This window comes from Cydia fagiglandana, chromosome 8 (assembly GCF_963556715.1).
Source record: "Cydia fagiglandana chromosome 8, ilCydFagi1.1, whole genome shotgun sequence".
NCBI classification, from domain to species: Eukaryota; Metazoa; Arthropoda; class Insecta; order Lepidoptera; family Tortricidae; genus Cydia; species Cydia fagiglandana.
In genome coordinates this window covers 81,218-106,517 of record NC_085939.1, presented here as the reverse complement: position 1 = coordinate 106,517, position 25,300 = coordinate 81,218, and the positions used below count along the sequence as shown (strand labels likewise).

Genomic DNA, 25,300 nt, shown 5'->3' with positions numbered 1-25,300 from the left:
AATTCACAAAATGAAAAATTTAAATTATTTCTCAAAACTGTTTTTTAAATTTTAAAACCAAAAGTGGTCCTCATGTTTAAGATTAATTTATTTACGTTACATACTGTCCGTCATTGGGTCACTAATTTACATGTGTACCAAATTTCAACTTAATTGGTCCAGTAGTTTCCGAGAAAATAGGCTATGACAGACGGACAGATGGACAGACAGAAATACGAGTGATCCTATAATTAAGGGTTCCGTTTTTTCCTTTTGAGGTAGGGAACCCTAAAAATGGTTTTCGGAGACCCATACACTTTTTAAATGATCTATCCAACATACCCCACACTACACAAAAAAAAAATGGCTGAAACAAAGCAAAAAAAAATTAAACAAAAATAACGTTTTGTATGGGAGGTATCCTAAAAATAAATTTTAAGTTTTTATTTTACCGTTCTGTTACAATGCATGTTTTATGTAGGTATCTAATTCTATTGCAGCTTTCTTGCATTAAAGATCACGGAGCAAAGCCTCGGACACACAGGCAGACAGAAAGACATGGCGAAGCTATAAAGGGTTTCTAGGTGACTATAGTCGCACCAATAAAAGTCTGCAGCGGATTTGATAGCCCACGCAGTGTAAGTTTTATTTATACGTCATAATTTCATAGAAGTTTGACGTTTAAAATGACACTTGCACTGCGTGGGCTATCAAAATCGCTGCAGACTTTTTACGGTCTAACTTTACGAAACCCTAAAAATGTGGTATCTATGTATGGAATGTACCTATACAGCGTTACTGTCTCTCAATGTCGAGTAAAGTCTGCGCGGAAAGAGAAGTCCCAGTTCCCATACATTTCACGACTCTTCTCTTTCCGCACAGACTCTATTTACGAGATTTTTTCAAAGTAGTGCCGATATGTCAACTTAAGTAGTCTACGAATGCTGGCAGATTAGATCTGTCGGATTTACAGGGCATTTCTACGAAACTGTCACGTCACTTAAATTGTGACCAACAAAATATGGACAAAATTAAATAAAAAATTATATGTTGTTGATATAATTGTTACTAATCATGTTCCGTCTGACCATATCCCTGATACGTAAGAGTTACACCAGACGTATGTTTCTTCACACAAACCCCGAAATTAAACCAAAGGAACTTGTGGAAAAGAGCAAGTTTCAAGTCACCATCATAGGATTAAATCCAGTTGCTCAAGGTCTTTCCCTGCTGCTCAAGAATCATCCTCTCGTGAGTCGGATAGTGTTATACGATCAACCAAAGTACACTTATGGGGTAGGGCTGGATCTGTCTCATATCCCGAGTAGTTCGATCGCGGAGGGGCGGGCGGGACACGTCAGAGATGCGCTGCACAACGCTGATGTAGTGTGCCTCGCGTGCGGGGACCTCAGAAGACCTGGTCAGACGGACTATGATTTATTTAAAGTGAACGCGGATCTCCTCGTCCACCCTATACAAGAAGTTTGTCGACAATGTCCCGAAGCATTCGTAGTAGATCTCACCGAGCCCGTCAACTACACGCTCCCGCTTATCAGCAAAATCATGGAAGCGGAACAAGCTTATAACAAAAATAAATTGATGGGTGTTACCGGCGTCGATTCTATGAGAGCCCAAGCTCGTCTACACCACCTTTATGATATACCGTGGCTACTTAAAGATATCCACGTGCCAGTCATCTGCGGGCATTCCCCTAGCACGTCAGTTCCACTAGTATCGCATGTCAGGCCCTGGGTCAATATAGACCCCAAAGGAGCCGCAAATATCATAGAGTTTGTAAGGGAAGCGGCGAACGGAATGCTGCAGTGTGGTTCGTATCCGTCTAGCCAGCTGAGCGCTTACGCGGGCGTGGAGACGGTCTCGGCCGTCCTCAAGGCCCTAAGCGGCACCCCGGATGCACAAATCGCGTTGGTGGCCAATGACGCATATAAGACCAAATTCTTTGCGAGTCCTGTAAAAATTCAAAAATATGGTATATCCGAAATAGTGGCCTTTGAAGTCGTAAGTCACGTAGAACAAACATATTTGACTGAATCAATAGAAGAACTAGCGTATGACGTAGAAGACGCTGAATCCTACTATAAGGAAATTTGTCACAAATTAACTTAACAGATGACCACTATCATCTAGCGCACTAGGAGCCGGTACAGACGGACTGCAAGCCAACTGCACGTCACGTCAGCGTGCAGTTCCCATACTACTGAAGCTGTAATGTTTAAACAATAATTTGCCAGGCAATTCTGAAAGTAGACGATGGTTTTGTAATGTTGTACCCAATTAGAATAAGTCTATCAATTAATCGCATTTTAATAAAATCATTAGCTTACAAAATATTTTATTTAAAGGTTCCCTACTTTTAGGCAGTGTCCGATCGGCTGCGATTAATGAGGGCGTCCGCTAGGTGGCGCTGTTGAACGGAGCGGAGTCAACGACAAGTAGTATGAGCCACCATATAGTCTAATAAAACATGGTCTTCTCTTCCCAGAGTGACACAAGCCTACGTCACAATAACATGGCCGCTATATATAGCGCTATCGCATATTATCATATAGGCTATAGCGCTGTCGCATGATGACGTAGGCTTGTATCAGTCAGGTGACCTAGAAAAGACGGGAAGAGAGTACCAGGCGAAGTATATTATTATACCATGCCACGCAATAACTGGCGCGGTCGCACGGAGCGGAGTCAACGACAAATAGTATGAGCGTGCGGTAGACTGGGTACGGTTGTGCCAATTTTGGTTTGATCGTCAATAGTTTAGTTAATGTATCAGTTAGCTAAAAGCAAGCAGGGAGTCCACATTGCTTTTAAAGTCCCGCGCAGACTTGTATGCCGCTCCTCTCTCCCCTTGAAGTCTACCCTCCGATCCGTATAGTCAGTAGAGGTAAACTGCGCTACGCATTCTTTCGGCCTGGGGAGCCATTGAGGGATATGTGGGACTCCCTCCTGCAGTGGGTACCTATACCTCCTATCCCCCTCTAAATAGGAGGAGAGGAGGTATACCCACTAAAAGCCACTCCGGCGTCACCCTCTTTACCGTTATGCCTGGGATTCTACCATGACTCTTTCCGGTGGTCCTGGCTTATCTTACGCCAGAGTACCCACACCCACACCGATGGGTCACTACCGCACCCTGGCACAGCCGTACCCAGTCTACCTACCTACAATGGCAGTCGCGTGCATGCGCCCGCTCCATGCAACCACGCCAGCTAGTACGCCCTAAACCCTAGGCCCTACGGTACGCCCTAGGGTAGCAAAGGGTGAGCCTTAGAGTGTAGGTACTGTAGGTTATTCCCACAGACCGGCCGGAGTCGGGCCGCGCTCCCGCCGGAACGCATTTTCAATGTGCCTATTCCTATTGTACATTAGGTATGTCTGGCAGAAGCGATGGCGTCGGCCCGGGCCCGGGGCCAGTCGCGTCCGCGAGGACGTTGCGCCCGAACAAATGTGAAATGCGCGCCGACTCCGCCGCCCGGGGCCCATTTCTCGAACGATATTAGTCTAATATTATTAGTGTGTTGTCATGGCAACCCATACGATTTGACAGTTCGTGGGCTAATAATATTAGTCAAATGCCGTTCGAGAAATGGGCCCCCGGTCGGTGGACTGGGAATACTGGCAATCGTACTTTACTCGTACACATATCGCATTCACTGCCAGCGACCCGCTGCACTGTTCGTAGGCGCTTTTCGCTACATACCTACGGTTTATCCCGTGGTATCGGTTACGCTTGTAGCGCGTAGTTTGCGCTGTACAGTCAGTAGCAGAAGTTGCTAAGCGGGCCAGGTGTTCAACATAATCTTGACGCGAATTTATTGTTCAGAGAATAAGAGCGTGTCAAGATAATTTTGAACACCTCGCCCGCTTAGCAACTCCTGCTGCACACTGTACGCTAGAACTGAATGTGTTATTATAAAGACTTCAACTGACGCGCGCGACTACAGCCTAATATCAACCTTAGTGCGTTCTGACAAGGTGAACATGAACACAATGATGCGCCGTACATACACGACAGGCGTGACGTTCAAAAGATTTACGTAGTCACGCGCGTGCGGTGGTTATAAATAGTGGGGGGTCCATCTACAAAAATTATTCGTGCTTAGTTTATAGAATAAGCTATTAGTGGCAATAGAAAAGCTATATACCTACCTAGTCAATACCTGCTATAGCTAGATAGAGAAGACTAACAACCCCCATAGAATAAGGTGGGTCATTTTTACTTATTTTAATTTAATAGGGGGCACAGTTCAAAAAAGGTGCCATTTAATTAATTATTGCACATATTTTTATTTTATTTTTAGCTTTAATTTTACTGCCTCCGGATTTTAGTCAAAGTTATTGTTAAATCAGTTAAATGTATCGACATTATGAAAAAAAATGTTTCTTTTTGAGTACTTTTTTATTTATTTATTGGCTCTGAACCTTTACCATGCTATTTCGAGCTAATATGGTATAACTTTTTAGCTAAAGTTTGAATAAAGAGACGATTCATAAATATACCGCGCAGACCATACAAAATATGACAATATTTATAGAGTATGAAAACTTTGAAATGGATCCGGAGGCAGAAAATGAATTCCGATTACAGAATAATTTGAAATACTGTTTATTGGCATTATTACGCAACTTTTTGTAACTGTGCCCGAAGGATAACTAATACTTTTTTTCTCCATACACGAGTGACCCACCCTACCATAGAACCGTAATAATTGTTTATGATAAAAGTAACCCTCCTTTTGCGTTGCTGTAGTCGGGTAAACCGGCTTGTAGGGGAGACTGGGGTCAATTGAAACGTTTTTAGAAAAAACGGCCATAGTGCCTACATTTTCTATCAATATTGGTTTGTGAAAGGTTTCGACTATGGGTAGATTATCTGGCTTTAACCTCTAGCGGCCCACCATAGAAGGAAAATTGGCAATCGAATTTGAATCAACGGTATTAGAAAATAGAGTTGAATTTGTTTTGTTTAAAAATCGAACGAAACAAAATAAAAGAAACTCTATTCCATTTCATTAAGATTTAAATTTCATTGGAGGTAATTTGTACTAGTATTAGGACATTGAACCTCAAGAGGTTAAAGTTATTATGTTAATTTGTATCCATTGGTATCAGATACGGAATTAAAAGCATTTTAGAAATCCTCGAAAATTGTTTCAATTGACCCTGGTTCCGGGTCAATTGAAACAATGAATGGGGTCTATTGAAACACCTAGAAATAAAATACTTATTTATTGTAATAATCATTTTTATTCCTTTTTTTGGTCTTGATTAAATCACACAATCTCAATCTTTGATTTAAACACTGTAAGTGGTAGTTTCTACCATTAACTTAACGAAAAAACCTAGCATTTATTGCTATGAATTTACTTACATTTTCATATGGCACTTATTGCCTTATTATTTAGAATATGTAGATATCTATATCACACTCCCCTCGATTCGTAGTTTTTGGACGGTTTCGCGGCATCTAAAAACAAAAAAAATATGTTACTGCAAAAAAATGCTTAAAACCATATACAACGGTAAATTTTGTTTCAATTGACCCAGCAACGTCTTGGTGAATATTTAAAATCATAGAAAAATAACGGTACGTACACATATACCACTAAAAACTCAACAAGAATAACCATACAAACAAAAGGTTAAATAGTATTAAAGTACTACCAATGGATACTGATTAATAAACAAAACAAAAACATCAAAAATACTTACTTTTTGTGCCGAAAAAGCAATACACTCGCGTAATAACGTCCGACGGTCACAGAGCCGCGGCTAGCACTGCTCGACCGGTTCTGACACGAACGCCGATCCCTTCCCCCTCAGGGACCGCCTCGCTATCGTCACTCGTTTCGGAGTTATTGAACTTGTTTCTATTGACCCGTGTTTCAATTGACCCCAGTCTCCCCTACTCTTGAAACAATAGGTAAGTGATCTCAGAAATAAAATAACATCGTCCACACTGTTAACTGTACATCGGTGGACCTTATGTCTTTTGTAATAAGGTCCACCGATGTACAGTTAGGAGTGTTGCTGTTTGTACGACAAATAAAAGGAACTTCGTGTAAATCATGTTGCAATTTATCTTGGGTCAAGTATGGTAACAACCTAAAGTTTTGACAACGCCGGCGTATTCTTCTCCTTTTGAAACATCCTCCTGTATGAGGGGCAGCGCCGCTGTCAGGAGCTCGCGCTCGAAGTCGTTCATGTGGTAGTCGCAGAGGCACGCCGTGATGCCGTCGGCGCCCACCTTCACGGGCCCAGAGAAATATCGCGTCCCGAACATCAGGTTCGGACTGTACGAATTCACTATCACTTCTCTCCCGTTAATTGCGTCTACTATCGAGTCGATAAACTCATGGATCGACCACGCCATAGCCAATGTGGCCGATTCTGTGCCTTGTTTATTAATTATAACGTCTTTATCGGCCGTCCTCAAGAACCGCGTCAACATATCGGCCTGTTCCGAACTAATACAATAACAGGAGGGTTCTAAATTAGAAAATAAAGGCACTATAGTTTTATCAGAATGACCGCCGACGACGGGAAGTCTCAGTGTCTTGGGATCCACGTCCAGCATCTTGCCGGCAAACGCGCGAGCTCTCGCGGTGTCGATGTGCGTGATGCCGAACACTTTGAAAGGATTGTAACAATTGTAGGTCGTCAGTAAAGCGCTCGCAAAAGGCACTATACAGTTTATAGGATCCGTGGAAATAGCGAACAACGCTTCAGGATTGTGATTAGCGATGGTTAAACAGACTTTTTGTATGGCGGGTGCGTTCTCGATGATCATCTGGTGCGGCGTGGTGGTGAGTTTGCGCGGGGAGCGGGCGACCAGCGCGATGAGGTCGGAGTCGCGCAGCGCGAGCCCCAGCTGCTGGTCGCCCGCGAACGACTCCACCACCGGACCTCCGGGGATGTTGTTCAGTTCGCAGCCTACTCCGTAAATCTTGTCGTCGTCATCGTACAGGTGGAGCCTGGTTACCTTCTGGTTAGTTTTCAACAACAATCCCAAGTTCAATCCTACGTCGTTCCCGGCGCCGATCACGGAAATGTGAACATTTCTCACTTGATTACACTGACAGTATTTCAAAAGCCGAAAAATACATTTTTGAGCAAACATTTTTTATTTACATTTTCTTCTTTAAACTGTTTAAAAACTGACAAAAAGTCAAAAATGACATTGGTAAATCATGTCAATGTTGACGTATGCAGCATTATTCTTCAATCGTAAGTATTATATACAGTGTGTTTTTTTTAAGTGGGACAGTATGGGGAAATCCTAAAGTATAAGAGATACAGGGAAACTGTCTTAGGAAACATTAGGTACTTTTTTGTGAAAAAAAAATTGGTATAGTCAAAATTTTGGTCAAGTGTGAGTTGTCCCTAAAAATGATTAATTTTGATGAAATTTTTTTTTGACGCACATCTACTCAGTTTCATGAGGGGATCATTTTATTGTATGGGAAGAAAAAAATCGGGACAGCAGAAGTTAGGTAAATTTAATAAAATAATTTTACATTAAAGTAAATGTTCAAAGTGGCCTCCCTCTTGTCGAATGCAGGCACGAGCGCGTTTCAGAATACCTCTGGTAGCTTTAGACAAGGCGTTGTGATGTATGTTGTTCAAATGATAATGCACTGCGTCTTTTAACTCTTGTACCGAGTTGTAAGTATCTGCATAAATTCGACCTTTAAGGTACCCCCAAATGAAAAAATCCAACGGTGTTAAATCGGGTGAACGTGGTGGCCATTTAATAGGGCCATTTGTGCCCATCCAGCGATCAAGAAAATGTTCATTTAAAAACTGTTTCGTAGCGATACTATTGTGGGCAGGGGCGCCGTCTTGTTGGTAGATGATATTATTCAAATTATTTAATGGAATTGCCATATCTACTAAATCCACAGCCATGTTTAATATTTCCTGATATTTTTGACTATTCAATGTTCCATGGTAAATTTTAATGGCAAAGATTTTATTATCTAATATTGCACACCAACAATTAAAGGAAAAGCGGACCTGGTTATGGGTTGCCGTAGTTCGGAAGGGGTTTGTACGTGCCCAAAAATGATTATTTTTTCTATTGTACATGCCATTGTTTGAAAAATTGCATTCATCTGTCCAAATAATCCGGCTTGGAAAAGACGGGTTTCTAATCGAGCATGCTACAAACCACTGGCAAAATGCTAATCTCCGGTCAGTGTCTCCTGGAAGCAATGCTTGTACAAGATGACCTTCTATGTAACACTTGTACTTGTAAGCCTTCAATACCTTTCGTACTGTAGATTTATGCACACCGATAGTGTTAGCAGCTTCCCTCAATGAGGCTTTTGGGTAGGCTTCAAAATATCCTAAGATTGCGATAGTTGTAAATTCATTTATTACTGTGGCTCGTCTCTTCCGTTTTAATTTAAAACAGCCTCCCTTTCTTAAATTTTTCACCAGTTTGTCAAAAATTTTGCGGTCCGGTTGATCGCGGTCCGGATAACGTTCCCGATACCACTGTAACGCATTCACAGAGCTACGATAATTTACAAAATACGCTTCAATTAAATCTACTTTATGCGAGTTTGGTAATTCCATGACGAAAACTTAACATAATGTTAATTTTAAACAATGAAATATCAAGTAAAATACTGTTTGTTTCAAGAAGTTCCAAATTTAAAATTTGTTTTTTTTTTTAATTAGATTTGTAAGGTAAGGCTCGCGTAAGAATATCTTAAAGTATTTTAATCCTTTTTAAACCAAATAAAGTGTTCCAAATTCAAATGTAAAACTGGAATAGGCAATATTTTTTAAATAAAAACCTTGCAGTGGGCAGTGGTTTTCAATTTACACGGGTTGTAAAAATGAAAACGATTTTCTTAAATTTGACTAACTTCTGCTGTCCCGATTTTTTTCTTCCCATACAATAAAATGATCCCCTCATGAAACTGAGTAGATGTGCGTCAAAAAAAAATTTCATCAAAATTAATCATTTTTAGGGACAACTCACACTTGACCAAAATTTTGACTATACCATTTTTTTTTTCACAAAAAAGTACCTAATGTTTCCTAAGACAGTTTCCCTGTATCTCTTATACTTTGGGATTTCCCCATACTGTCCCACTTAAAAAAAACACACTGTATATTATATAAGTAATTTCATTTTGTCAAACTTTTTAGTAGTTTCACCCTAACTGGCATGCTTCGCTAGTTGATGGTATATTCTTTGACTGACAAATCTGTCACTAGTCAGGCAGACTATATTTTTTATATTTTTTTTTAATAGGTATACATTTATTTTTTGAGAATATTAGGCACAATAATATGTTGGTCACAAGGAAGTTTTCCAATATTTTAATACGAAGTAGTATTAATTCGACTGTTAGACTGTTCCAAGTTTGTGTGATGGGAGGCGCGAGCGAGATCGGGCAAGCCGTCAGTCTGTTGTTGCGCACCGAGCCGGCGATCAGCAAGCTGGTGATCCACGACACGTGGGAGACGACGCCGGGCGTCGTCATAGAGCTCTCGCACATCCCCGCCAAGTCCGCACTAAAGGGCTACTTAGGAGACGCGACAATGAAGCAAGCGCTAGGCGGCAGCGACTTGGTACTTTTAGTAGGAGGACCGCTCAAGACTCCCGGCGTGTCCGACGAAGCATGTTTGAAAGCCAACATGGAATTTGTAAAAACGGTATCCTCACAAATCGGCAGACTGTCTAAAATGCCATTCGTGGGAGTCGTCGCGGAGCCGATCAACTCGCTCGTGCCGATGGCCGCGGAATTAATGAGAAATTTTGGTACGTTCGATGCCAGGAAACTGTTCGGCGTCACCACAATAGACTGGATCAGAGCCCGGACACTTTTCGGGACGCTCCACGGCTTGGCACCCGAGCGATGCTTCGTGCCGGTCATCGGCGGGCATTCGAATAAAACCACCGTACCGCTCATTTCGCAGGCCAGCCCCGGAACCGACATGACGGATACGGACATACGAAGGTTCGTAAGTGAAGTACAGAGGTACGACGAGATCGTGTCGGAAGCCAAGCTCGGGCGGTCGGCGACGGTGTCCGTGGCGTACGGCGCGCTGCTGTTCGCGCGCGGCGCGCTGGCGGCGCTGGCCGGCCGCCAAGCAAGAGTGCACGCCTACGTCGAGAACGACCATTTCGGAACATCATACTTTGCCGGTTTAGTGCACGTCGATTCGAACGGTGTGAGAGAGATGACGAGATATACGAACCGTATCACCGAATACGAGTGTCACATACTAGAAGAAGCTCTCGATCGATTGAGGAAAGATGTCGCTCTAGGGAAGAAAATATTAGAAGCGGAGTAATAAAAAACGTCCATCCGTCCGTCCGTAAACGCTACAAAATCGCTCAAGGTTTTGGCGCAAAGTTTAGCGAAACGTGGTACTAAAGTTTTTAATAATGCGCGAGTGCGCGTGTTGTGCGTTGGGCTTTTCATATTTATTTTGTGTATTTTATACTGTACCTACTTTCTATTTTATCCGTTCCGTTTATTGCGGAAATAATAATAACGTTTCATTCAATACTTTTTTTTAAATTATTTATACGCTAAAGGTGATGGTTTGAAAAAAAAATCGACATTCCCAAGTTTTGGACATTTATTTACACACGACCCCGGTTATTTCGCCTAGAGTACTACGAAACAAACCCAAGGAAAACTTAATCATATCACAGAAAATAATTAGTTCATTTAGATTTTAACTAAGCAGCAAAACAATAATCACTAGGTATACTAGACAATATTTACTATCACGACAATTAGTAATAAGTAACTATATATGCTAAATTAGGAATCATTGGGTACCTACTGAACACGTTTAGTTTGGCTAATCAATTGATTTACAAATGAGGGCGGGTAACAAATTAAATTGTATTTAGCTAACTGATCATCCATTTGAATGTATAAAATACCTTGTGAACTCTTTTTCACATCAAACAATTTTCATGTGTAGAACCAAATAAACAGAATTACGCGCATAAAATAAAGATCGTGTCGTAAAAATAGGAACTGACTTATTTTCGGAAATAACCGCTCCGAAAGAAAGCTACTTTCAATTAAAACTATAGCGAACATGTTCTTTTCTTAGTAAAAAGGCGTACACAGTGCTGCGAAGGTACTTCCTTAAGCGTGTACGGAGCCCTTCACGGAGCATGGCCGATGTTCCTGTATAATTGGCGGGTCCACACAGAGCGAGCGAGGACATTTAAATTTGATTCGAGGATTGATGATGTCCAATGTTTGTAAATACGAAATCAATAGATGTAGACTCGTAGTCTTCCGTCCCTAAATATCGCTACCTGAGAAGCACCGTGTACCGTTAAGGGCCCTTCAACTTCTTCAATAATCACGATTATTTAGCTGTGGCGCTAGCGTGCACGTTGAAGGGCTCTTAACAACTTATTACTGAAGAGACAGCGTGAGATATCTCTCTCTTCAATTTGTGTATTGCCTTTTAAGTTTTACGTGTAATTGTGGACATAACCAGGTAAATTTACTTATTTTTATGCGTTTAAAATTCGTTACGGGTCCATTTGCTGACAGATCTCAACTGGATAGAGCCCATTTCCGTATTGTGAATATTGTGATCGACATTTATAGATTTTTCGCACCCATAATCAAGAACTTGTTCATTTTCGTTTTCTCTTTTAAGATTGCTTTGAAAAGCAACATAAAAGATACACGAGTGACACAGCACGCGGCGCTCGGTGTGTCCCGGCCGCTGCCGCAGATATATTTGACTGAACGGCCCCTATTGTTCACATTTGCGCGTAATTCAGCCTATCTGTTCTAAAGAGCACGATACTGACATTAATGCCATATTGACAATTTACTTGTACACTTATTATATATATACATTCATCTAGAGTTCTTCATAATTTGTTGTAATTATAAAGATTTGGCCCTAAACATTAACGTATGTATAAAACTTAATACGGTACCTCCGATCGGGGTAAATTTCATTATTAATAATTTGGCCAAGTCCGAGATAGCTCGAGGCATTTAGTGTTCCGTACGGCTACCATCAGTTTGGCATTGACATAAAGGATATCGTGAACGTAATTTACTTCCTATAGGTCCTCTTTCGCACTAATATATCAGTACGAGCGAGATGCATAGAAAGTAAATTACGTTCACGCCCATGGTAGCGTTTATGTCAATGCCAAACTGATGGTAGCCGTACCGCTCGCATCGCTACATTTTACAGAGGTTGTTTGCCTGTTTTTAGGATACCGTATTCAACTACACACACAGAACAATAGTACAAAGTGTCTAAGTGCGAAGGCCGAAGGCCGAGCTTTAGCAAAATGTCATCGCTTTAGCACAGAGCAATAGTACAAGTGTCTAAATGTGAAGGCCAAAGGCCGACCTCCGCGTAGCCCGAAGGCCCGAAGCGTCCAGGATGTCAGTGCTTTAACACAGAACAATAGTACAAGTGTCTAAATGCGAAAGCCGAAGGCCGAGCTCCGCGTAGGGCCGAAGGCCCGAAGCGTCCAGGATGTTAGTACTTAAACACAGAACAATAGTATAAGTATCTAAATGCGAAGGCCGAAGGCCGAGCTCCGCGTAGGGCCGAAGGCCCGAAGCGTCCGGGCTGTCAGTTCTGTGTTTAACCACTGACATCTTGCAGGCTTCGGGCCTTCGGCCCTACGCGGAGCTCGGCCTCCAACCTTCGCATTTAGACACTTGTATTAATTACCTGTGTTTAGAACTGACCTCCTTGGGGCTTTCGGCCCAATGTGACTTCAGCCTTTGGATCTTGCGACTTAGACACTTGTACTTAAAAATACTTGGAAAAGTTACGGGAGGCGCGCGTCTATCGGACGCTTCGGATCTTCGAATCCCTCCTTCGGCCTTTGCATTTAGTTAGATTCTTGTACTATTGCTTTGTGTTTGAATACCGAAGTCGAGCATCTCGCGAATGCTTGATGTATTATAATAATTTAGAGTAAGGCCAAGCGCGCACCACGATTTTTTGTCCTGCGATAATTTTGTCGCGGAAATGCAACGTATGTGTTTATATGTTAGTGCGCGCATATGCGACAAAAAAATCGCAGCGATTTTAAAATTGTGATTTGTCACATTTTTCCGCGATTGTTCGCGACGCGATTGTCGCAAAGTGAATTGCAGCATGCGGAGTTGTATGGCCCCGCGCGCACTATGATAATAAAATCGCACCCCGGCCGGACCTCAGTCGGCATTTCGCTCTCCAAACCCCAACATCTCGGCACCTAAATCTCCAATGGAGTCTCAAAATGAGACGCTAGATGTTGACCATTTAATTATGGTAATAGACGGGGTGACGGGGATCACCTTTGTGTTATAACTGCTCAAAGTCATACAGCAATCGCATATCAAAGACACGTTTCATGACAAGCGACTGGTACGAAATCCATGTTGAGAATGAACAAATCGTCGACTTTTTCATCGCAGTGCGCGCAGTGAATTTTCTGCGATATATTACAGCGCGATTCTAAAATCGTGTCGCAAAAAATAATATCGTGGTGCGTGCTTGGCCTATAATACCTTAAATGTATACTCCTTCAATTTGAATTAAGAACTCATTATTATTTTTTATTTGATTTTGTTTCTAGTTCTATGCCATATATATATAGACTTTAATATTATTTAGAACTGCTAAAAAACAAGATCGGCTTACTTTAAATATTTCGTCAATTTTACCTTTGTTTCTAAAAACTGTGATATTTAACTGTCATATACTATTAATGTCTTCCAAAATTATTTTCTCGTAACAGGACTGAGGGGCTACCGCGAAAACCGAAATTCGCAATTTGCGGGGATCTTTCTCTTTTACTCCAATGAAGGCGTAATTAGAATGACAGAAAAATGCTCGCAATTTGCGAACTTCTATTTTCGCGGTTATAGCCCTGAATCTTGTTGCTCACCGATCCGTTCAAAAATATACATAAGTACTGAATATAACTAATAGATATTATAATTATACGATTAATACAGAAATGTAATAGTACTTAATGAAAAGGAATATTGTGTATATTGTTTCGACGAATCAGATACTCTCAATAAAATCTATACATGAGGCCAAAGCTGTTCATAAATATTAAATGACTTTATTATCTCTATACGACTTACTAACTCTATGTGTCCTATTGTGGAAAATAAAACACAACGACAGTCAAGAACGGAATTCTTAATTTGAATTTTTGAAATGCCCAGTCCATTGGTTGGAAAGCCGGTTCGAAATTGAAACTTATTTGCAATATTATAAGGTCGTATTTTGTAGATCTCTCTCATACTTATAGTAGGCTATTGAGATAAAATTAAATATCCCACAAAAATAAGCAACAGAATTAAACTTTGTATCAAAGACATAAGTCATAAATTTCAATGCCAAAGTTTTAACTAAGGATGTTTCTCGCCTAATATGAATTGACCAGTGTAAGCATCAGTTAGCTAGCCCTAAGCAACCAAAGGTCAAGCTGCAGTTAAAAAACTAATAAAGATAAAGTTAAGCTGATAATTTTCCCGCCGTCTCCATGCTTCTTTAAGTTGGGTATTGACTGGTCAGCTGCCTGTTAGCTATAGTTTTCGCGAAAATCGCCAGGACAGAGGTGAAATTTTTTGTATGAAAACTTGCAACTTTAAATGCATTTTTTGACGAAACTATTGCAGTCTAAAATGAAGTCAAAATCAGTCCATCGACTCAATTTTTTGCAAGCTTTCTAATGGTACCCCACACGATTCTTACAAATGAAAAAAGTTTCAGCCTACCCCTCTCAACCCCCTAAATTTCCCCCTTTAATAAGAAATAAGCAGTTTTGACTTATTTACAATATGAGTGGTGGTAATTGCTATAACTGTTCCAAATTTTAGGTATCTATGTCAAACGGTCTCTGAGAAAAACGTATTTAACTGATTTGCAAGACCGAAGTGATCCCATAAGTGTTCCGTAAACAAAGTTTTGTACGGAACACTAAAAATGGAAATATACTTACGAGTTAGCTTAAGATCTAGTAACAATATTGGCTACTGCGTGACCTCTTTATTACGACGACCGGCAACCGGCGCGGCGGCCGACAACCTTTGATGTGAACACAATTTCATCTGCAAATAAAAACAATAGCAAATTAATTTTGCACTCAGCAGTCTCGCCCAATATCACAATCACAGTTTTGGGAAAGAAAGAATTCACCGCCTTCGGCAAGACGAACTCACGACTCCACCGACTGAGCTGCTGCAGCGAACATTTCTACCATATCTCTCATAGTCATACAAACTAGGGAGTCATGGGACCAGCCGCCAGGGTGTAACAACTATTGAGAATTGGTGGAATTTCAAATTAACTAGGCTAATGGACAGAGCTCGGCAGGGGTAAGCCATTTTGACGTCACTTATGTCAAGTATCGATATTAATATAGATACACCTTAAAAAGAAATATTAAAATAAACCTTTATTAATTATAATTAAACTAAAATGACAATGCCTTATGTACAAATAAACTTTAATAGTAGCATATGGATGGATATATATATTATTTGAAGAGGTTTACTAAAGAAAGCTTGCTATAAAATTCAATTGTTTTAATCGTATCGGAAAGGCAGCCTAAATAAAATAATTTCTTTAGTTATTAAATTACACCACATATAATATACCATCGAATGACAAGGCACGTCCATGTTGTGCAAACTCTGAAAACAGCTCACCCCCGCCGAGCTCTGCTAATGGAAGAAAGTGATGGACTATGTTTTATGTGAATTGTATGTTTTATTGACTCTCCCATAGGAAATTTCAACAACCAGCAAAATGTATGAAACATCCTATTTTTTTCCGTGTTTTCGGGGTTGGTCCCATAGTAAAAGTTGCTCAGTATGACCTAAACATTAATGGGTCTCTTTCTTTGCCTTTCGTTCTGATACATGCTGTATTCACCTCTGCATACCATTTGCATGTTTACTGTTTGGGTGCCGGACATGTGAACCTCTATACAAGGATGAATCAAAAAGTTCTTAGAAATAGGGTCGAAAGTATCAAAACCAAAAGAAAATATTTCTGTTGAATTTATACTATTCTTTAAAAAAAAATTATATCTTTACTTTTTATGTGTCATTATTAGTATTATTTTATTCTCTCTCTAAAAACCTTGTTTGTTTTTCACAAACAAAATTTGTTTCACGGACGTCCTTCAGCAATTTAAGAAAAAAGTTAAGTATACAATATGTATGTTTACCTGACCAGTTCATTCCTCATTGCTTTTGCTGAGGTCGCTGCCCGAGTCGCTGACGGAGGTGGAGCGGAGGCTGACGGAGGTCTCCTTGAACTGGCTGATGAAGTCGAGCAGCTTCTGCAGGTTGCGCTGCGTGTTGATCTGGTCGGCCAGCAGCTGGCGCTTCTCCGCGCTGTGCTCGTCCAGGTTCTGCTTGAGCGAGGCGGCGCGCGCCTCCAGCTTGCGCAGCTCCACGCACAGCTGGATGTTCTTCTCTTGCAGGCGCTTGCGTTCTGCCAGTTTGTCTGAAATATCATGATTTGATATATTATCAATTTATCATTTGGTTTTAAGAGTCGGACCAAGCTAAATATAGGGTGTGCGGGGGTGGCGGGGTCGGGCAGGTCGGCGCCGCACCGGCCGGGGGGGTACTCACCTCGGTACAGCAGGTGGTGTGCGGGGGTGGCGGGGTGGGCGGGGTCGGGGTCGGGCAGGTCGGCGCCGCACCGGCCGGGGGGGGTACTCACCTCGGTACAGCAGGTGGTGTGCGGGGGTGGCGGGGTCGGGCAGGTCGGCGCCGCACCGGCCGGGGGGGTACTCACCTCGGTACAGCAGGTGGTGTGCGGGGGTGGCGGGGTGGGCGGGGTCGGGGTCGGGCAGGTCGGCGCCGCACCGGCCGGGGGGGTACTCACCTCGGTACAGCAGGTGGTGTGCGGGGGTGGCGGGGTGGGCGGGGTCGGGGTCGGGCAGGTCGGCGCCGCACCGGCCGGGGGGGGTACTCACCTCGGTACAGCAGGTGGTGTGCGGGGGTGGCGGGGTGGGCGGGGTCGGGGTCGGGCAGGTCGGCGCCGCACCGGCCGGGGGGGTACTCACCTCGGTACAGCAGGTGGTGTGCGGGGGTGGCGGGGTCGGGCAGGTCGGCGCCGCACCGGCCGGGGGGGGTACTCACCTCGGTACAGCAGGTGGTGTGCGGGGGTGGCGGGGTGGGCGGGGTCGGGGTCGGGCAGGTCGGCGCCGCACCGGCCGGGGGGGTACTCACCTCGGTACAGCAGGTGGTGTGCGGGGGGTGGCGGGGTGGGCGGGGTCGGGGTCGGGCAGGTCGGCGCCGCACCGGCCGGGGGGGTACTCACCTCGGTACAGCAGGTGGTGTGCGGGGGTGGCGGGGTCGGGCAGGTCGGCGCCGCACCGGCCGGGGGGGTACTCACCTCGGTACAGCAGGTGGTGTGCGGGGGTGGCGGGGTGGGCGGGGTCGGGGTCGGGCAGGTCGGCGCCGCACCGGCCGGGGGGGTACTCACCTCGGTACAGCAGGTGGTGTGCGGGGGTGGCGGGGTGGGCGGGGTCGGGGTCGGGCAGGTCGGCGCCGCACCGGCCGGGGGGGTACTCACCTCGGTACAGCAGGTGGTGTGCGGGGGTGGCGGGGTCGGGCAGGTCGGCGCCGCACCGGCCGGGGGGGGTACTCACCTCGGTACAGCAGGTGGTGTGCGGGGGTGGCGGGGTGGGCGGGGTCGGGGTCGGGCAGGTCGGCGCCGCACCGGCCGGGGGGGTACTCACCTCGGTACAGCAGGTGGTGTGCGGGGGTGGCGGGGTCGGGCAGGTCGGCGCCGCACCGGCCGGGGGGGTACTCACCTCGGTACAGCAGGTGGTGTGCGGGGGTGGCGGGGTGGGCGGGGTCGGGGTCGGGCAGGTCGGCGCCGCACGCGCAGCGTCCCGCCGCACCGCAGCCGGTGTGGAGCCACACGCCGCACGCCGCGCACCACACCAGCAGCGACGGCACATCTGTGCAAGTTCGAGAGACTACATTATGTAAAACGTAGCCAACGTTTTCGTAGCGCTACGCTCGTAGGCGATCCCAGCATTTTCCCACTTCGTAGAGGAAAGCTGCTGCGAACAGAGCTCCCGCCGGGCGGGTGCCTGGCACTCAATGTGTTAATTAACCATGTTTTGCAAACTATCGAAATATAGCCTAATAAAAGTTTAACAGTACGCCGAGTTGCTAAATCGCATCGCCGAGTATACAGGCTATGTGCGAAGTTCCGAGGGGAATGCAAACGACGCCAACGCACGACGTGATGAAAATCCCATCAAAAACATAAATGTAAAAATACTTTTTGTAAAGGATATCAATACTTTTTGTAAAGAAAACTAGGCAGGTATTGAGATTTAATGTTTTTTCTTGTGTTTCCGCTGCATTTTTTTTACTTGTGTTCTTTGTATTAATTATGTGGTGCCGCGCGCCGCCAACGACACACCGTTGGCCGGTTGTTTAGCGCGTATTACAGGTTTTTTTGTATGGGGACCCCCCCTATTTTTTAACTTTTTTTATTATTAGATTTTTTCCTACGCTCACACACAATTACCGAGCTGGATTCCAAATTTCATCCTTCTAGGTCATCTGGAAGTAGGTTAGGTTTAGGTACTTATATGTCAGTCACAATAAAAAATGGTTTTTTTGTATGGGGACCCCCCCCTATTTTATAACTTTATTTTTATTTTTAGATTTTTTCCTACGCTTTCACACAATAACCGAGCTGGATTCCAAATTTCATCCTTCTAGGTCATCTGGAAGTAGGTTAGGTTTAGGTACTTATATGTCAGTCACAATAAAAAATGGTTTTTTTGTGTGGGGACCCCCCCTATTTTATAACTTTTTTTTATTTTCAGATTTTTTCCTACGCTTTCACACAATAACTGAGCTGGATTCCAAATTTCATCCTTCTAGGTCATCTGGAAGTAGTTTAGGTACTATAAGTCTGTCAGTCAGTCTTAAAATTTACGACTTTTTGACCTTCATATCTTTATAACCGTTTGAGCTAGCTTCATGAAATTTGGGCTTCTAGATGTCCTTATGGATATAATTAAACACACGTAGTTTTATGTGTTTACGTTAAAGATGTTTTGAGTTATAGAAGGGTCAAAAGTGGCACCAAGTGGTTCGTGTAATATTACACTTGGCGCTGGCTAGCCAGTTCCTTTGCTTGAACTTGGCTTGACACGCTGCCGCGTGTCTAGATCTATATCCCACAATTCCCACACCCACTATAATCCAGTAGCTTTTGCGTTTGCGTAAATCCGGTATTTCTGATTTTTTGCAGACTTGTTCTTGATGTTGGCCCAATGAATAATCCAAGTTTGTGACCTCGAGCGCCGAACGCAACTTTGTCAAAACACAAAAAATACACGAACATTTCGGATTTTTTTCTTAGATTTGGGCGATTATGACCCTATAAACGACTAGTTTTGGATAGTACCTTTTAAGACGTTTGAAAGTAGACAAAATTTGCTACAATACCAGTACGACTAGAATTGTCTCTGTAGCAGGGACGGTATTTCTTGTATGGGAACGAAAACGGTATTTTTTCGTTCCGTGCTCAGTAGATCTAAGAATTTCCGAGAAAATTTATAGTGTTGTTGAATTTGAATTAGTAGGCTATGTAGCTAAGTGCAGTGAGTATACATTTTTCGGCGCGATTCGGGAAAGGAATTAGAGATTCATTAGGCGATGCCGCTGCACGATTATTCCTATGTAATCCTAAGGTCATAAAAAGCTAATTTGGCTCGGTATCCACGATATCGTACAGTGCCTACAATTAGTGCCTATAATAATAGTACATTGTAGGAAAGGACGGAAAACCGCTAAAAGTTGGACGAGTGCGTTTGAGGGCCGACACGTTAGTGGAGGCCCTCAAATAATACGAGTCCATCTTTAGCGTTTCCGGCCCAGGCATTACATAGTACAGTTACATAGTACAAACAGCTACAAAAGTAAAAACGCCTTGAGCGGGAACTGAATGGATAATTGTTAAAAAAAAATTAAGGGAATGGTTTTGACAATTCTTTTTTTTTACAAAAAATTGGTTTTATGAATAACCTAATTTTATTTTTAAAGGAAAAAGTTGCGCAAAAAAAGACCTATTATTGATTTTTATGTTTTAAATGATACTCATTGCTGTAGCGTACTGTCACCAATGACAGATGATGATAACAATGAAACATTGTAGTAGTGGTGGTTCAGGTGCTACAGCTATTGCCTACTTTCCAGCTTGGTTTTAGACCATCTATTGCCACATTTCCGAACAGTGGCGTGAAAAGGTATAATTATACCTTTTTATACAAAAAAACTGATTATTGTACTTATAATAAATGAAAATTATGTATATGTATGTACCTACTTATTTGTGACAATTTTGGCCTTTACAATCACATGGTGTGGCGATTTGCACTAAATAAAAAACTATACAATTTAGCCAATTTATACCTTAAGTTATATAGTATGACGTATGACATCAAAGCGGACAGTCATACATTTTTTGTACCTAATTATACTACATATGTAGCAGATGGCAGAGACGATCTCCATAGAAATATAATAATGGCCAAAGTTAAAGATTTAACACTTGGGCGTTTTAAAGTATGAAGCGGGGCACTGACCGTTCCTGCCGCACGCGTTGCAGACCTTCTTGGCGGAGTAGACGGGCTCCACGGACAGCCCGGCCGGCAGCGCCGCCGCCCACGCCGGCTTGCCCGCTCCACCGCCGCCGCCGCCGCCCCAGCCCTCTGCCGCAACAACACAGATTACTGCGCCGCCCGCACCCTGCTCACATCACCGCCACCCCATCCTCGGGCGGCGAGGACCGAATGACTGCCTTACACGCTAGCTCTTAGATCTTAAAATTTAAAATTGTACTTTCGGTCATATTTTCTTTTTGTTCGTTTGTATTTAATTTTGGTTTCGTATACCGTTTTGTTAAATTACGAAATATGAAGTTCATAAAAAATTCTCCCCAAAAATTGAAAAACAGGATAATATACGATAGGTACTGACTGAACGCCCGGACAACAGTTATCAGAGTCGATCACTTTCGCCCGGTGGCATTGATCGCCGGCATCATGGTCGGTTACCGATAGGTACCTATGTAGGTATAGGTATAGGTAGGTAATTACGTCGAACGATGCACGAAACCTTATAAAGTTAAGACATAGGTACAGTCGAGTGTAACTACCTATAACTACTCAAAAATATGTCGCATAGTTCTTAATTCGCTGACGTAAGAGCTATGGGACATATTTTATTATAGTATGATGTCATTGATGTGTGCACCCATATTTTTACAGTTGAGTGTACCTTTAGTTTCAGCCGAAGAACCAGAGGGTGATCCTTCCCGGGATTCCTTGCTTTGAGTCTGGAACTAGAATAATTCTTTGTTAAAACATATTTACGATGAATATCTCTACCACTCACTATCAAATCCTGTTTCTACAATATCACTTGTACATTTTTTCGGCACTGTTTATCCTTTCTGTAGTCCACCCAGTGTATTTTTTGATGTAATGACTATTTGTTGTCATAATAAATTAAAATTAAAATATTTACTAAATGACAACAAAACATGGATCTGTAAACAATTCATCAAATAACAATAGATAGTTCAAGCAGTTTAGCTCATATTGAAGCCAGTCAATTACTTTTTAAGACATTTGAAATAGTTTTTCCAATGTGTTAAAGAAATTATCCAATGTGTTAAAGAAATTAACTTAGAAAATAATTAATAACAAATTGTTACGGACTACACATGTTATGTTAATGTCCATATTTACCTGCTGTTTCCGTAATTTTGCCGAGCGTGTTTGAGGAGGATCGTTGTGCGATTGCAAATATGGGAATTGATTGTATTTCTTGCGTTTCTGTAATAAAAATCGTAAATTATAATTACGCATGGAATATGAAATTATAAGAATTTTAGTCGGAGGTTTCACCACAATTCCACAAAAGAATTGTGGCGTTATTCATAATGTCAAATAAACCGTATATCCGTCATTTTGTGTTAGTGTGTGAAAGAGGCAGCATTTAACACAGATTTGTATGAATAAGGGGTCTATGAATAAGGGGTTAAGATTCACATTATGACGAGATTCCAGCTTCGCGACCCACAGGACGAATCCGAACATGACTCGTACATACTTTACGATCTCCTCGTACTTCACTTCACCACGTTTAAACGTACATACAACATTTCAGAATAGGATATACTCACAGGCAACATGTCGTAGTTTCCGTATAAGAAGTCATTTCTGTTGGTGCTTGTCGTGGATCTTTTCCGACGCTCGCTTCTCTTCTTCTCAAGTATCTCCTTCTGGGCTGGAGTCACCAAACCAATTAATCTGAAAAATAACAGAGGCCAAGTTGATACAGCCTGATTTTAGACGGGAAGAAGCAAGCTACGTAAGTATGTAACGTAACGCTATCTACAATCGGTGCGAGTTGACAGTGGCCGTGTTTCCTTTTGTCCTCTACTGTCCACAGTTTTGTTAACTAATAACTGAAGTGTTTGAAAAGGAAAGAGCATAGCGGTGGTTATAATACACATCAAATCGCATAAAAATATTTTCTATAATGTTACAGCCACGAGGAAAATGCTAAACTAAGTATGAATGGAGAAGCGGTTGTTGCCCTTCCTCGAGACATATCTCTGGTAATGTATAACCTCAAGAACAGCTCCTGCGAGACGGGCTCGCCGGCCGCGGGCAGCGGCGGCGGCGACGGCGACGGCGACGGCGGCGACCCCGCCCCCGACCAAGGCGCCTCCTGCCAGCCTAGAACCGACTGCGAGTTGCTGCCGCTGTTAAACAGAATAATGCCATGTTGACATTTAAATTATCATATTAGACAACAATATTATAAACTGAAATAGATAAATGAAAAACACTAAAATAGATATCTACTTACATAAATGCCTCCTTGACTTTATTTAGTGCATTAGCAAAGTTATTCCTACTGTCATGCACTTTAGGTATCTGCTGAAAATTTCTCAAATATTTCTCTTTCTCTTCTGCATCACTATGATTTGAGTTCCCTTTCTCATTTGTGGATTTGAGTTCAGTCTCAGAATCTGATATGTTTTCTTTTACATCATTATAGTTTTCTGACTTAATATGAATCTCATTAAGTACTGAAGGTTTGAGTAAAGACGCAGTCCTATTTCTGCTGCGATACTGAAGCTGGTGGTCCCTTAGTTGCTGGGCTACATAGCGATTATCATTCTCAATATTTGTCTGCTTGTTACGAGCTTTCAAACGCTGCTGATAAAGTTCTAATTCTCTCCTTAATCTGTCTACCACTAGTTTCTGAAATAGATATGTAGAGTAAAATAGTAAAAAGCTGATTAGGCACTTTAAACACTGTCTGAGTGGTAACAACTAATGATATTACAATTCTAAAAAGTGGCAGGGGCAAATCTTATTACTGATAGTATGATCAAAGAGCTAACTATACAGTTTATTATACTTAAAATAACTTACTTGAGCTTGACCAATGGCAATAATTTCATTTTCAGCTTCTTTGACTTTTGATTTCAGATGTAAATTCTGAAACAAAAATATCACATGGATTTTATCATATTAGGTATGTACACAAATTATTAATTTTACGAAATTAAAAAGTACTTAATCATGATTTCGACATGTTACCGCACGTAGTAAACAATATGTTTTGAGAACTTACATTTTCATCTTCCCGAAGACGCGTGACCCAAACCTGTAAGAATTACAATTACATGCTCAATGTGACTACTTTTGCTATTCAGTATAAGTAAAGAATAATATATATTTAAGTTTGCAACAAGTGATAACAATCGACGACTTGGCTTACCTGATGTACGCGTATCGCATTTTTCAAGTCAGACTGAGTTTTGCGAATATCTTCCTTTATCTCATTAGACACTTCCATAGCAGTTTTCGTCGTTTCTATAATTTAAATAATCGTCACTTTTATTTTTCAACAACTTATCACTAGTGCGGGTTTAATATGTGCTACATAATAAATATTTTCAACATTTTATTTTTAGACAAAAAACGGTTTTCATAAGAAATGATGTAGGTAAATAACTTTAAAAGTAATCAAAACTCACTGTAATCAACTCCAGATAATTTTGTTTTGACTTCCTCTCACTTAATACAAAATCATTTAAGTAAAATAAAGGCCTGAAAATAATATAAACGCCTCGACTTCGACTACCTATTATTTTCCTCGGTATTGTCCCCCTCCTTCCTCACTTTACCTACACTCTCACAACTCGAATCATGAATTTACCACAGCCCATAAAAATCTTCAACACAGTTTTGATTGAAATAGGCAGTTTACATTCTCGTGCGAGCCACGAGACGAGCCGTGAGCCGAGTCTAGAGATGGGTAGTGAGTAAATACTCACGGGTAAATACCGAGTAAATACTCAGTATTTACTCAATATACCCGTATTTACTCGTTTATACCCAAATTGGTGGGTATAAACTATTTAGAGTGCTGAAGGGGGCTTATAAATTTGAAATATAGGTGTATTTTGTAAGCTGCTACTGGATTAAGTACTCAAAATTGTAAGAAATGTATATTTAAGAGGGGCACTCCATACATGTTGTACCAACGGGGATGAATTTGGCACACATTTTATTTATGATAAAATTAATAGTGGAATTTATGAGATCTTTCAACACTATAGCTTATGCCTTAGTTCAATATAAATTATAACTCAGTAATTACAAATTACCTGCTTCGCTTGTTGGTGTTATTATGTAACTTTGTCTATGAACATACAAAATCTAACATTATGATAAATGAGGCTTTAATCTGTACGGTAGAAATATGGTCATCCTTACCTTATAATTGCTTCTCACGACATGGCCCGGGATGCCCAGAACTCCAGGTTAAGATTGCAGGTGAGCAGAGCACAATGATTCTCCCCACGACCTGTTAAAGTATTAACACATTGATTCCAACCGAATCACTAAATATTTCCTAAGTAAATTTATAAGGATTGTTACATAGAGTGGCAGTCAATATAGCTATACTCTTCATCACTGATTGTTTATAAGTTACCTTGCCAAACGCTTATGGCTTGAGCAGTTCACTGACCTGGTCTCATTAGATTGCCCTATACCATGGTATATCAATCCTAAATAATGGCATAAAGCCCATACACATCAGAGCTCGTTTAAGGTCTGCAACCACCACATCTGTGAATGTTCCCTACAAATGTTTTATGGGACCTAAAACGCTTACTTTGATCTTATTATAGGCCCACTCGTCCAAGTTTGTGGTAGATCCGCGACCAGCACATCGGTGCT

At 42.1% G+C, this 25,300-nt stretch overlaps 4 protein-coding genes across 4 annotated transcripts; 2 read left to right on the top strand and 2 right to left on the bottom strand.

Annotated features, from left to right (window-relative positions):
• The first annotated feature begins 1,053 nt into the window (after positions 1 to 1,053).
• LOC134666888 (malate dehydrogenase-like) lies at positions 1,054 to 2,106 on the top strand. The gene has a single exon (XM_063524193.1). It carries the CDS (start codon positions 1,054 to 1,056, stop codon positions 2,104 to 2,106), a length of 1,053 nt encoding a protein of 350 aa, XP_063380263.1.
• A 3,968-nt stretch (positions 2,107 to 6,074) lies between these two features.
• LOC134666978 (malate dehydrogenase, mitochondrial-like) lies at positions 6,075 to 7,148 on the bottom strand. The gene has a single exon (XM_063524289.1). The coding sequence runs from the start codon at positions 7,115 to 7,117 to the stop codon at positions 6,086 to 6,088; it is 1,032 nt and encodes a 343-aa protein (XP_063380359.1). The 5' UTR covers positions 7,118 to 7,148; the 3' UTR covers positions 6,075 to 6,085.
• A 2,155-nt stretch (positions 7,149 to 9,303) lies between these two features.
• Positions 9,304 to 10,311, top strand: LOC134666886 (malate dehydrogenase-like). Its single transcript, XM_063524192.1, has one exon. It carries the CDS (start codon positions 9,304 to 9,306, stop codon positions 10,309 to 10,311), a length of 1,008 nt encoding a protein of 335 aa, XP_063380262.1.
• A 4,654-nt stretch (positions 10,312 to 14,965) lies between these two features.
• Positions 14,966 to 24,053, bottom strand: LOC134666977 (uncharacterized). Its single transcript, XM_063524288.1, has 12 exons — positions 23,832 to 24,053; positions 23,685 to 23,717; positions 23,483 to 23,548; positions 22,911 to 23,308; positions 22,669 to 22,803; positions 22,219 to 22,345; positions 21,782 to 21,868; positions 21,309 to 21,372; positions 20,615 to 20,740; positions 17,813 to 17,962; positions 16,211 to 16,491; positions 14,966 to 15,086 (listed from the first exon to the last, which is right to left on the bottom strand). The coding sequence occupies exons 1-11, from the start codon at positions 23,907 to 23,909 to the stop codon at positions 16,220 to 16,222; spliced, it is 1,536 nt and encodes a 511-aa protein (XP_063380358.1). The 5' UTR covers positions 23,910 to 24,053; the 3' UTR covers positions 14,966 to 15,086; positions 16,211 to 16,219.
• Positions 24,054 to 25,300: the final 1,247 nt, after the last annotated feature.

Coding starts and splice junctions, on each gene's coding strand:
- LOC134666888 (XM_063524193.1), top strand. CDS start 1,054: ATGTTCCGTCTGACCATATCCCTGATACGTAAGAGTTACACCAGACGT.
- LOC134666978 (XM_063524289.1), bottom strand. CDS start 7,117: ATGTTTGCTCAAAAATGTATTTTTCGGCTTTTGAAATACTGTCAGTGT.
- LOC134666886 (XM_063524192.1), top strand. CDS start 9,304: ATGTTGGTCACAAGGAAGTTTTCCAATATTTTAATACGAAGTAGTATT.
- LOC134666977 (XM_063524288.1), bottom strand. CDS start 23,909: ATGGAAGTGTCTAATGAGATAAAGGAAGATATTCGCAAAACTCAGTCT. Junction 23,309..23,482: donor TTGCCATTGGTCAAGCTCAA/GTAAGTTATTTT, acceptor TATCTATTTCAG/AAACTAGTGGTAGACAGATT. Junction 16,492..17,812: donor ACACCACCTGCTGTACCGAG/GTGAGTACCCCC, acceptor ATGATATTTCAG/ACAAACTGGCAGAACGCAAG.